The sequence below is a fragment of the Podarcis vaucheri genome (assembly GCF_965113315.1).
Source record: "Podarcis vaucheri genome assembly, chromosome: 4".
Lineage (NCBI taxonomy): Eukaryota > Metazoa > Chordata > Lepidosauria > Squamata > Lacertidae > Podarcis > Podarcis vaucheri.
This window is the reverse complement of record NC_138762.1, coordinates 34,786,970-34,799,897: the sequence shown is the minus strand read 5'-3', so window position 1 is coordinate 34,799,897 and position 12,928 is coordinate 34,786,970. Positions and strand designations below refer to the sequence as shown.

The window sequence follows — 12,928 nt, the reverse complement described above, 5'->3', positions numbered from 1 at the left end:
AACACATTACATGATGGATTATGCTGCCCTCTTTTCCCAAAGACAGGAAATGCAAACAGGTCTTTGTCAGTACACAAGTCTGCTCCAGGCCAAGACAGGAAATAGATTGAGAAGGAGAGAGGTGACTAAAGGTCAAAGACCTGTCTGCACTTCCTGTCTTTGGGCACAGGAGGGCAAGCTTAACCTACCACCTGAGTAGGAATCTCATTAGTAAATACCAGTGGTCACCGTTAAGAAAAAAGGTAAAGGACCCCTAGACAGTTAAGTCCAGTCAAAGGAGACTATGGGGTTGCAGCACTCATCTCGCTTTCAGGCCAAGGAAGCCAGTGTTTGTCCACAGACAGCTTTCCGGGTCACGTGGCCAGCATGACTAAACCGCTTCTGGCACAACGGAACACTGTGACGAAAGCCAGAGTGCACGGAAATGTCGTTTACCTTCCCGCCACAGTGGTACCTATTTATCTACTTGCACTGGCATGCTTTCAAACTACTAGGTTGGCAGGAGCTGGGACAGAGCAATGGGAGCTCACTCCATCGTGGGGATTCGAACCACTGACCTTCTGATCGGCAAGCCCAAGAGGCTCAGTGGTTTAGATCACAGTGCCATCCGCATCCCACTGTTAATAGTTTGATACAAAGTGCAGAAGAGTAAACAGTACCATCAACCCATGAATAATCCTGGGTACACTCGAATATTAAGTGTATAAAGAAGAAACATATTAAGAAAACACATACCCCCCCAAAGAAAGACTTAGGAAAATACTCACCCTAATATATCCATCTGATCCAACAGTGACCACCTCTCCCTCATCCAGAACTAACTGATTAATTGGGCCGTTGTGGCAATTTTTACGGCCAGGCCGACAAAGTTCCACTTTTATGAGGCCCCCTTCCCAGAGCAACAAGTTGCCCCATTCTGACCCTGAAAGTACCTTACATGCAGACAAAACAAAATGCATTAGTATTCTGTCATATTGATGTATATCTGGAAAGGGATACAGGGAAGGACACATTACGTTTGAAGTAAGTTACATCCCAAGTTTTTACAGACAACAGATACATTTGCTAGGAAAATGGCAAATGAGGCATGTTTGTAAGACCAAGGCTGCAGGCACACCATACATTTGAAACATGCTTCCCTCTCAAAGAACCTCGGGAACTATACTGGAAATTGTTGCTATGTGAAGGGTAAACTACAGATCCCAGGTTTGTTTATTTTTTTAAGTATATTTTTTTGCAATGTTTTGGAACAATAAGTCCAATGATAATGTTCAACCATATGCTGCTTTCTAAGTGCTGCAATAGTATTTCTTTATCTTTGATTTATTTTGTTTACAGCTAAGTGGTTTGCCACAAACCATAAGAGGGCTGGGCACTGCATTATACAAGGATGTGCCTTTAAAAACAATTCAGAAATCTCAATTACTGCAACTATTGATCGATATTAGCCTATGGGAACATATCCCACCAATTCTTAAAACGTATCCACTGTTTACCAGCTGCTTTTTTAATAAAAACTTCATTAAAAACAGAATAAGCTCCTGATCATTTTTAGAAGCAGCAGACACTGGATAGGCTATGCCTTTCCGCACAGCAATGTCCTGTAAATTTGGTCAGGGCAAATGTGAATAGAGAACAAAGGAGCCCATTTTACCATACAGAAAAGTTTGAGTAGACAAAAATGTTTCTCACCTTCCCATCTGGCAGCTCCACATATCCTTCAATGTCTGTCAATGCTGTTTTTCCAAACCTACCCAGTGCTCCTTGTAGTTTCAGACCAGTGAAAGTAAGCGCCATCTTCCAAAACCTGGTCACATAAAAATCAAAGCTCTATTAGTGGTTTTGAAGGGTTCTTTTGGTCTTTAAACAGACTGTTATCAACCTTTCACATGCACTAATTGGCTGCATTTTGATGCAAACCACCATTTAGTGCTATAAGGATATGTCTGGGACAGGGATCAGCAAACTTTTTCAGCAGGGGGCCAGTCCACTGTCCCTCAGACCTTGTGGGGGGGTGGATTATATTTTTTGGGGGAAATGAAAGAATTCCTATGCCCCACAAATAACCCAGAGATGCATTTTAAATAAAAGCACACATTCTACTCATTTAAAAACACCAGACAGGCCCCACAAATAACCCAGAGATGCATTTTAAATAAAATGGCACATTCTAGCCATGTAAAAGCATGCTGATTCCCGGACCATCTACGGGCCAAATTTAGAAGGCTCTTGGGCCAGATGTGGCCCCCAGGCCTTAGTTTGCCCACCCATGGTCTGGGAGGTCCTTAGGACTGCATACTCTCCCATTTTCCTCTTCTCCTCCAGCACAAATGCAAGGAGGAGCTCTCATTTCTGTTTCCAACTAACCACTGCTGTTACTTGTTTCGACTGAACTGAGGTTAGTGCTAATTACAATTCAGGGACGGAGCCCAGGATTATAAGCAATGAATGGTCTGAAGGTGGACTGTTTCTAAACCACAGGTAAGCCTAACTACTGATCTTCATTCAGATGGAATGAGCGACTGGTTAGTTGAAAATGAACATGAAAGCTTGCAATCTCCTCCTTGCTCTTATGCCAGAGAGCAGGGTAAAGGGGAGAACACAAACACCAAGGATCATGCATGTAAACCCTGAACCACAGTTTGGAGTTATATGTGAACCAAACCAATTTGTCTGTGGGAATTATAGGCACAATCTATCGCAAATTTATGCAGCTTCAGTTTAAATAGGTGGGAATTAAGAAGTCTCAACTGTGTGATAGACTGTGCCTTATAACTATAGTACAGGTGGACTCTGACATATGTAATTTATTCACGTAAGTGGATTTTTTAAATCTGGGCATTTAAGCGGTTTTTAATCCGGACATATATCTTTATACACTTTGGTTTATTTTAGTTAGGAGAAGGATAATTCTGACATTGTCCAGAGCTCATTTTATTTGTGATATTGCCATCCATTGCCCAGCCACCCCATTTTGCCTCTAATGACACATAATTAGGTAATCTATTCCCCTTAACATTGGGGGGGCGTGCTCACCTACTGTTCCGCTGCTTCAATTCTGGCAGTGGGAAAGAGGATAAGAGTAAGGCTTCTCTTTCTCTCCACCTAGTGCTTCCACAGCAGGAAGCCAGGCATGAGGAGCACCGTGTAAGAGTAGTGACAAAACCACACTTTCCAGTGCTCCTAGCTCACTGCAACAGCACCATCGAGCACCAGGAAAAGGGTGCGGCACTCAAGGGCAGCCAATTACACAAGAAGCCAGTGAACATGGCTGCTTCTTTTCCTGCTTTCAGAAGATATTCACGGCATTTCAATCGACTGAAGATTATAAATAACTATATTACAACATGAAACAAAAATTAGGACACTGCCAATACAGTGCAGAAGGCTAGCTTGATTTTAAAATAAATAAATGAAATGCACATCATACTTGAAATGTTTTGGGGCAGCTAAATAAAACGTGGTCTTCACTGAGTAACAGGAATGTTTTAATACAGATAATTAAAATTTCATGTATAGTTAAGGTAGGTACAGCTTTCTAGTGTGATCCATTTACCGATGAAATATTCCTTTTAGTCAGCATGCATGTATGCCTCTGTGGCATTCTAGTTCCTTGAGATAAAACTATGCTACTTGCTGGCTTACTTTATGTGACCTGAACCAGATGTGGTGAGTTGCTCTTCATTTTCTGGAGAAAATGTCACTCTAAAAACATCTTGGGAAAATGCTTTCGATCTCAATACAATCTTTTCCTGCTTCCAATCCCAAACTGTTAACATATAGTCAGGGCTGCTCCCAACTGTAGCAATCAAAGTACCCGAACGATTAAAGTCAGCAAATGCATATGCTTCTTCAGTTCCACCTGGAAATAAAGTGATATCACAGGTTTCTTAATGCAATATAAATGTTCAAGGGAACATACAAATGTGCTAGCCAATCAACTAGCACATATTGTAAATTATTATTTTTTTGAAGTAAGTATGAAACAGATTGCTTCTATTTTAAGTACGTTTAAACAGTACAAAGCAACCATAAAATATAGAACAATGAAGACAGTCTGTATGAAGAGAGAAAAAACAAATGCTTAGGTGATAAAAGGTGCATCATAAGCCTTTCCTTTCCCCCACAATGAGTAATTTCACATTGCCAGTATACTGAAATCACATCAAATGTAAGAGATACCATTGAACTGATTTGTCAGTTTTTGTTTTTGTTTTATAAAAAAACTCAACTCAAAAGCTATTGAACTGCATTTAGGTTCCAGAGTGATAGCCACCTAATAAAAAATAAACCAGTAATGAATAATAGAATTCCTTTATCATCCTTCTTTCAATACTTGGCCATTTAGCCATGCATCCATTGCTTTTTCTCGAACATGAACACAGAAAAAGGGAACATGGCATATGACTCTGCAAATAATAATGCTAATTCTTCTTAATCACTTGCAGATATTTAAAAGAAAGAGAGTGACTACTTACAAATCTCCGTGTATTCATACAAGAAATATCAAACAGAAAATTGCTTCTATTTCTGTGACCATTAATTCTTCTGCATGAATCTGAAATTGCGAGATGGCTTATGTTTTAACCTACCTCGTAATACTCTGTATGGCCTTAAGGAAGGGTATTCATAGATAATCATGTTTGGCTTCCATCCTTTTTCTCCTACTGCAAAGTAGGTTTTATTAGGATGTACCTAGTAGAAGCAAAGACCTTTTTCACTCTGCATTTATCCAGTAAAGTAATGATTTGCTAGTTTAGTTCATTTGACCTCTATCCTACATTTCAATCCAGGACAGCCAATGCAGTGGCCTCCAGATACTGTTTGACTACAACTTCCATCTTTCACCACTGGCCATGTTAGCTGAGGCTGATGGCAGTTGTAGTTGACCATCATCTGGAGGCACTGCCTGAAACAAATATGGTTGCAGCTACCCTCTGGAAAATGGCAGCATATCCTCAACCCCCATACTGTGTTCCACCAAGACTGCAAGTCTTTCAAAGTCTAAGGACAGAGAGAGAGGTGCAATAGCTTGGGAAAACAGTGTCCACTTTGTTAGAGCTTTTCTTTAATCCAAGATACCATACCTTGTTACCGCCTGCATAACATTTGAAACCAGCAGAAGCCTAAAATGAATGAATATCAATAGGACAGCCTAGTAGGTATGCTGCTATTATAAAATATATATTTATCTCACACAGTACAAAATTAACTCAAGTCTCAGATAAGGGCAATAGCTAAACGCACTACCTAATGTGTGAAGAACCGGCCAAAATATTTCTCAGATTGAGAGATTCTCATAATCCAAGAGCCCTGTTTATTTTGCCACCAAGGAAGATCTCAAGCAAAATACTTTACAAGATAAAACAAAAATGCCATACCGTGATTACTCCAATCCCTCCACCGCATGTGCTTCGGAGATATTTCTGAGATTTCATTAGCAAATTCAGCAGTACGAGTTGATTGCCAGCTATGTAGAGGAGAGTGTAACTATCCAACATCTGAATGTTTGCCCGTCTAGTGCAGTCATAGCCGAAAGAGTGACTGAAGAACACTCACTAAGGAAAAGTGATGCCATCACGGGGTTTATTTTGACCATGTAATAACACTACCACCAATAAAAATCCAGAGGTCTCCTGAAAAGTGCAATGCACTGTATTGTAATTGTATTGGGAACACAATAGGGGCTTTTTATATAAATGAGAGAAAAGAGCTGAAGCTCTAGAAAAAATGTAGCCCACCCATCCTTTTAAAAATTTCAGGCTTAACCATATTGCCAATGTAGGTCCCTGCGGCCCTCAAGTACTGTGCAATTTCTAAATGTTTTCTATTAAAGATAACATAACAGAGAGAACAAACCACAGCAATAGTGCAGGCTTTGTTATTTTGCCAATCTGTTGGGAAATACTGGGGAGGATGTAAAATTTCTCACTAATATGGCCTTGTTATATTGTTACAGGCCACTCCAATCCCTGCGAAGCCATGCACGGGATTCCAGAGGTCTTGGCCCTCAACCAGGGTCTGTGCTCCTTTGGAAAACTGAAGAGGTAGTGGACGCTGTTGTAGCTTTAAGAAATATGATTTATTCTCATATTTACACCTGAGTTTAAAGGGAGGTAGCCCAGATCTTACAGCATGGTCGTCTAAAGAGGGTCTTGTTCCCCCCCACCCCACCCCCCCAGCAGTGCAATGATGGAGACAGAGGCCTCTCTATCAGCCTGCCTTCAGTCAGTCAAGATGGAGCTGTCTTTTCTCTCTCTTCCTAGCACACCTTGCTAAAAACAGTCTTTTCCTGTCACCTCACACCCAGTTAACCTGGCAACCTCTCAAATCTCCAGTCTCTGTTCACACCTCAGGGCAGGAGGAAAGGACTGTTCTCTTGCATTTGCCAATGACTCTCAATTGTTTCTTAATGGCCGTAGCTTGGCCAGGTCGTTTTGTTTGTTTGTTTGTTTGTTTGTTTGTTTGTTTGTTTTGCATTGGCTAGCCCAGGAATTCCTCTGCAGCTTGTATTTCTCCCTTCATATCCCAAATAATAAAAATCCTACCATTTATTAATTTATTAGCAAAAGTGGATACATGAGACTGAGCATGTCAAGCGGAATGCCAGAATCTGGAGTCACAAATGGGAGTGCACACAACTCCTCATAGTTATAGTAGAAGTTTTCAGAGATTTTCTTCTCTACCTTTACTTTCTTCTTCTTCACCGGTTCTGGAGGCTTTTCAAGTTGTATTGGCTCCACTTCCTCTTCCTCTTCTGGATTTCAAAAACATCAACAATAATTTTATACATGCACACACACACACACTACATATCAGTCCACAAAGGCTGAAAATAACAAGAAAGGCATATAATTTTCAGACAGACAAGATAGTAGCATTTGTGGCCAATTATAAAGTGACAATTGTCACCTTTGGGCTGAAGGACAGGACATTAAATAAATAAAACTCAGAGCTAGCATGGCCATTGTGGTCAGTTTTTAAACACAGAGTTTGAGCTGTCCTGTAAGCAATATCTTGCAATCAAGAATTCCATCCTGCCCAAATCCCCAAAGTTAGTTCTATATTTAATCTGATCACCGCTGCATCTGATCACTCACACTGGCCAGAGTAGAAGGCATGGGGAGTGTGTCAATTCTTTCTTTCTTTCTTTCTTTCTTTCTTTCTTTCTTTCTTTCCTTCCTTCCTTCCTTCCTTCCTTCCTTCCTTCCTTCCTTCCTTCTCTTTCTTTCTCTTTCTTTCAGCTGTGCTAGCTGCGGGCTAACACAACTGAGGAGCTCATGGATCAGGATCCTCAGAGCTGTGGACTCAGTGAACCTAAAGCCTTCAACCTCCTACCCAAAAACCATAATGCCCCATTTCAGACTCACCACTGGCTCCCACCAGTGGGAGAACTGGCACCAGCAGCCTTCCACTTGCTAGGGTAAAGCTTGGGACTCTATGGAAAAACCTATAATCACCATCAACACTTCTCTTTGCCAGCGGGGGCTGGTGAGAAGGCAACTAGGTGCCATCCTAATCCTACCCCATCCATCAATATGGAGGCAGTAGGAATGCTCTGTCAAACCCAAAGATTGCTAGCAATACTTGCCTTCATCGCCATAGCCTTCACTGCCTTCTTCATCTTCAAAAAGCTTTTCTTCTTCCTGAATTACATGAGACGGGGTCTTTTCTGCACACAGAAAATTATGTTACTTTCCACTCTGCTTTATTTAAATACATATGCTATAATGTTTTCCCTGTTTCCCTAAAATCAAATAATTAACTGATATCAGAAGAGCCATCTGTATCATGGAGCAGAAGGTTAAATTACAAGATGCAATGAATGCTAACGCAGGTAAGTGCTAAAGCAGTGACAAAACAAACTCCCAACAGGGGCTGTCCATAAAATGTGCCACACTGTGAAACCAAATGCTCTACCAGCTGAGCTGCTTTACTCAAGCAGCTGCTAGGTTTAGGACCTGGAGAATATAAACTTTTTTTTGGAGGAAATTCCTAAAAGAAGAAAAGTATAATTTTAAATTAGATAAATGAACAGATAATTAACATACTGCATATATTCTGGTCATGCCCAATAAGAAGATATTTCTGGATAGCAGTATTAATGGAAACTGAGAGTATAACAAGTTATGCCTTAGCAGTAAACCCACTTTTAAGATACATAAAAGATACTGTCCTTTCAGAAGATGGAAAAATGATAAAGTACCTATTAACTGAAGTTTAGGTTGCATACACACCATATGTTTAAGGCACATGAGCTCCACCAAATAATCAAGGCAATGGTAGTTTGTTAAGGGTGCTAGGAATTGTAGCGCAGGGCAGGATAAAACTACAGTTCCCAGGATTCTTTGGGGAAAGTCATGGCTTTAAATGTATGGTGTATGCATAGCCTTAGTTACAACTGGAGGGAAACTGATGCTCCTACACTAGATGCATGTTGGAACAAAAGATCTTAATTTCACATACAACCTCATAGGGTCTGAATTGGAGGGAAAGGACCAGGAGCAAGACCTTAAGGTCATATTAGATAGCTCAATGAAGATGTCAACCCAGTGTGCAGTGGTCATAAAGGCAAATTCCATCCTAGGGGTCATTAGGAAAGGAATTGAAAATGAAACTGCCAATATCATGAATGCTGCTATACATATTGATCAGGCTTCGTCAAACTTGGCCCTCCAGATGTTTTTGGCCTACAACTCCCATGATCCCTAGCTAGCAAGACCAGTGGTCAGGGATGATAGGAATAGTAGTCTCAAAACATCTGGAGAGCCGAGGTTGAGGAAGCCTGATATTGATGGTGCAACCACATCTGTACACAATGAGTACCATGTACAGTTCTGGTTGCCTCATGTCAAAAAGGATATTGAAGAGCTGGAAAGGGTTTAGAAAAGTATACATGGCATGGAGAAAGTGGAGAGAGAAAAGCTTTTCTCCCTCTCTCTTAAAAGCACTGGAACTCAGGGACATCCAGTGAAGCTGGATATTGGAAGATTTAGGACAGATAAAAGAAAGTACTTCAAGCAGCGCATTGTCAAATCACTCCCCCAGGAGGCAGTGAAGGCCACCAACTTGGGTGGCTTTCAGTGGCGTAGCGTGGGGGGTGCAGGGGGGGCCGGCCGCACCGGGCACATCTGGGGGTTAGGGTTAGGGGGCGCAAATCCACGGGTTAGGGGGCGCAAATCCACGGGTTAGGGGGCGCAAATTACTTGCCTTGCCCCGGGTGCTGACAACCCACGCTACGCCACTGGTGGCTTTAAAAGAGGACTGGACAAATTCATGGAAGAGAGAGCTATTAAGCGCTACAAGCCATGATAATGCTCTGCCTCCACAATTGGAGGCAGCAATGCTTCTGAGTACTAGTTGCTGGAAACCACAAGAGAGGAGAGTGCTGGTGAGCTCATGTTCTGCTCCCTGGTTCTCCACAGGCATCTGGTTGGCCACTGTGAAAACAGGATGCTGAACCAGATGGGCCATTGGCCCAGTCCAGCAGGCTATTCTAATGTTCTTATGATGTTCATGATGGCTGGATTAGAAGAGTATGGGAAGTGGTCAGAATGGTGATACAGTAGTACCTCTGATTAAGTACTTAATTCGTTCCGGAGGTCGCTTTTTAACCTGAAACTGTTCTTATCCTGAAGCACCACTTTAGCTAATGGGGCCTACCACTGCTGCCGCGCGATTTCTGTTCTCATCCTGAAGCAAAGTACTTAACCCAAAGAACTATTTCTGGGTTAGCGGAGTCTGTAACCTGAAGTGTATGTAACCCGAGGTACCACTGTATCGGCAAACATCAGTATAAGAGAAGAAAGACAATCAGATAACCAATTTATTGAAAGATGTAGCCCCTTTATTATACTGGTGCAATAAAACACAGGAAAATCCAGATCCATATAAACTGTAAAAGCACCATATATTAAAAAGCATGGGAGAGGGAAGAGACGTAAAACAGGTTATAGCATACAGTGGTACCTCAGGTTACATACGCTTCAGGTTACAGACTCCGCTAACCCAGAAATATTACCTCAGGTTAAGAACTTTGCTTCAGGATGAGAACAGAAATCGTGCTCCGGCGGCGCGGCAGCAGTGGGAGGCCCCATTAGCTGAAGTGGTGCTTCAGGTTAAGAACAGTTACAGGTTAAGAACGGACCTCCGGAACAAATTAAGTACTTAACCCGAGGTACCACTGTAACTTTATTTCTCACTGTAAAAAGATATATGTTGTATGATACAATGTGTTTTGTAATATACTTTTTATTTATTTATTGGTTAAATTTTGGGGCCCTCAGGGACTTGAGGGCTGATTCTAAATACAGTGGTGCCCCGCAAGACGAATGCCTCGCAAGACGAAAAACTCGCTAGACGAAAGGGTTTTGCGGTTTTTGAGCTGCTTCGCAAGACGAATTTCCCTATGGGCTTGCTTCGCAAGACGAAAACGTCTTGCAAGTTTGTTTCCTTTTTCTTAACACCGTTAATACAGTTGCGACTTGACTTCGAGGAGCAACTCATAGAACGCAGTGTGGTAGCCTTTTTTGAGGTTTTTGGTGATTTTTGAAGCTTTTCCGACACCGTGCTTCGCAAGACGAAAAATTCGCTAGACGAAAAAGCTCGCGGAACAAATTAATTTCGTCTTGCGAGGCACCACTGTAAGTATACAATATAAGGACAGATTCAAACTATTGATTTTTGTCCTTTGACACCTAAACATTGAACAGTAAAATTACAGAACGACCCCCTGGAAATGTTTCTCTCCCAAACACAGAAATAACTACACATTCTTATCTAGCAAAATTTGAATGTGCAAGCAATACTTACCATCAGCTACCTTCTTTGTTTTTTCCTTCTGTTCCTCTGAAGGTGACCCCTTTCCTTCTTCTGAATGTTCATTCTGGCCTGCAAAGCAAAATCATAAAGTATGGTGGATCTTCCAATTGGAAGTACAGCATTGATTGGGGCAAACTGAAATGTAAATTTCTCATGCAAGTTGGCAGAATCATGCCATGCTTGCTTCATCTGTTGCAGCAGTTTTTATGTTATTGCAGTTTTATAAGAGTATATATTTAAAGTAGATGAATAAATAAGCAAATTAAGTTAATTTGAATATGCAGAGGATATCAAAAATATATCAGGAACAACAGAAAGAGGGGGAAGGAAGTCAAGTTTTGAAATGTTAAAATGATTGTAAAATTAGTGAAATGTGTAAACTTGAAAAGCATAAATAAAATTTAAAATAAAATAAAATGTATTTTATTGGAGACTCCTATTCCGGTTTCTTCTTCTGTTCTGGACTTCTGCATTTTCTTACCTTACAGAATGTAGAGGGGAAGAATATTTGAAAGTTCTCTAAAACAAGAACAGAACTGCTTCAAGCAGCAGCGTTTCTACATGAGAGGAAACTCGAAAGCTAACAGCTGCTGGCAATAATGGATTGAAACCAGAAAGCGGCGTGAACAAGCTTTCCTGTAAATTCACCAGAACACTTCTTCAACCTGGATGATGCTTTGCAAAAACGAGGGGGGATAAAGGGGCATATTGAAATTGCAGTCTGGTAACCCCCCCCCCTCGCGCGCGCACCCCACACCCTTCGGTGTCCAGCTTGAAGAACCCTGGTGACCTCGAAAGCTCGCGCACGACTTCGTGGCGCTTCAGTTTCGCCCTATAAAGGTATTTTTCCGACTGTTTCTTTAAAGTGTGCCATACTAGTGGAGTGTTGCCAACGTTACTGAGAGCAAGGGGTAGTTTCGAGGGGAACCCCCATGCTGGCAAGTCTGGGTAATGGCGGGAAATGGAGAGGGGAGGGAATGGGGGTACCTTTTGCGTCTTTCGCCTCCTGCTCCCCCTTCGGCTCCATGGCAGGTGTACGCCGGTTGCTAAGCAACCGAATGAAAGGCGCGCCAAGATCCCTGGGAAGTTGAGTTCAAAACCTGTTTCGGCTCAGAGCGCCTGCGCAGCAGCAGCATAGTAAGAAGTAACATCGATGAGCAGCTTGCTCTTTTTCTCCCCTCCCCCGTCCGATTACTCTAATATAATAATATACGCTGCTGTGCACAATGGAGGCAAAGCTACAAATATTTAAGGAATTCCAGGGGGAAGGAAATATTTATTTACTTTAGTCGTAGCCATTTGCAAATGTATATAACGGGTAACATCGGTTTCTCTCCGTGCGTGTGAAATCGGGGAGTCCTATTGAGTTCAATGGGCTGCCTCCCAAGTGTGCCCGCTTCATTTAAAATAACGAGGATCGCGCCTTTAATAACTGCATTAACAGGGCAAAGGGGTTTTTCTTCCTGGAAGGGTGGGGGGGAGAGAGCCTTCCTTGCTAACTTTTAGTTGTTACAATGCCTGCCAACATTTTTCTGGCAGGTTTTCTGTCTGCCGAGCAGAAATTCTGCCGGTGTGGCTACAGCGAGGGAAAAAGACGGCACCTGCTGAATTTCCTCTGCGGGGATCTTCCAGGAGGAGCAGATAAATATCCCTGTTATGTGGTTGCCAAATGACTGCCCGTCCACAGCTCTCCATTTTCTAATACCTATTTTGTTTTATTGGCGGGACGGCCGCATTGATCCAGAGGAGCTAATATCTGCCGGATCCTATATAGAATTTACATAGGATCGCACTGTTGCAACGCACTATGTGCCTGCTTAGATCTGACCCCAATATAATTTAATAGTCTTTTACGTTTTACTACATGTTTGGGGGGGTTATTGGTTCGTTTTGCTTTTGCTCTTGTTTTTATTACGTATTTTGTGTGTTTCTATCTTGTATTTCTAATGCTGTCAACCCCCCTGAGATCTTCGGATGAAGGGCGGAACACTAGTTTAATGAACGATAATAATAAAGATGGTGTTAAGGACGCTTGAACAATGCAGCCCACTGATTTTAATGAACTTGGGCGCACCTAAAGCTGTACAGGATCGGGCTGCGCACACAG

At 41.9% G+C, this 12,928-nt stretch overlaps 1 protein-coding gene across 2 annotated transcripts in view; it reads right to left on the bottom strand.

The window, feature by feature from the left end:
• Nucleotides 1-11,929, bottom strand: part of CFAP44 (cilia and flagella associated protein 44) — a 48,003-nt gene extending 36,074 nt beyond the window's left edge. For both annotated transcript variants that reach the window (XM_082221212.1, XM_082221213.1), the window contains exons 1-9: nucleotides 11,809-11,929; nucleotides 10,813-10,890; nucleotides 7,592-7,672; nucleotides 6,580-6,757; nucleotides 5,382-5,544; nucleotides 4,593-4,695; nucleotides 3,646-3,862; nucleotides 1,693-1,807; nucleotides 768-932 (exon numbers count right to left, since the gene is read on the bottom strand). In XM_082221212.1, the coding sequence (XP_082077338.1) occupies nucleotides 768-932; nucleotides 1,693-1,807; nucleotides 3,646-3,862; nucleotides 4,593-4,695; nucleotides 5,382-5,544; nucleotides 6,580-6,757; nucleotides 7,592-7,672; nucleotides 10,813-10,890; nucleotides 11,809-11,848 (1,140 nt within the window). In that variant the 5' untranslated portion in view covers nucleotides 11,849-11,929. The remainder of the gene's footprint in view (nucleotides 1-767; nucleotides 933-1,692; nucleotides 1,808-3,645; nucleotides 3,863-4,592; nucleotides 4,696-5,381; nucleotides 5,545-6,579; nucleotides 6,758-7,591; nucleotides 7,673-10,812; nucleotides 10,891-11,808) is intronic.
• Nucleotides 11,930-12,928: the final 999 nt, after the last annotated feature.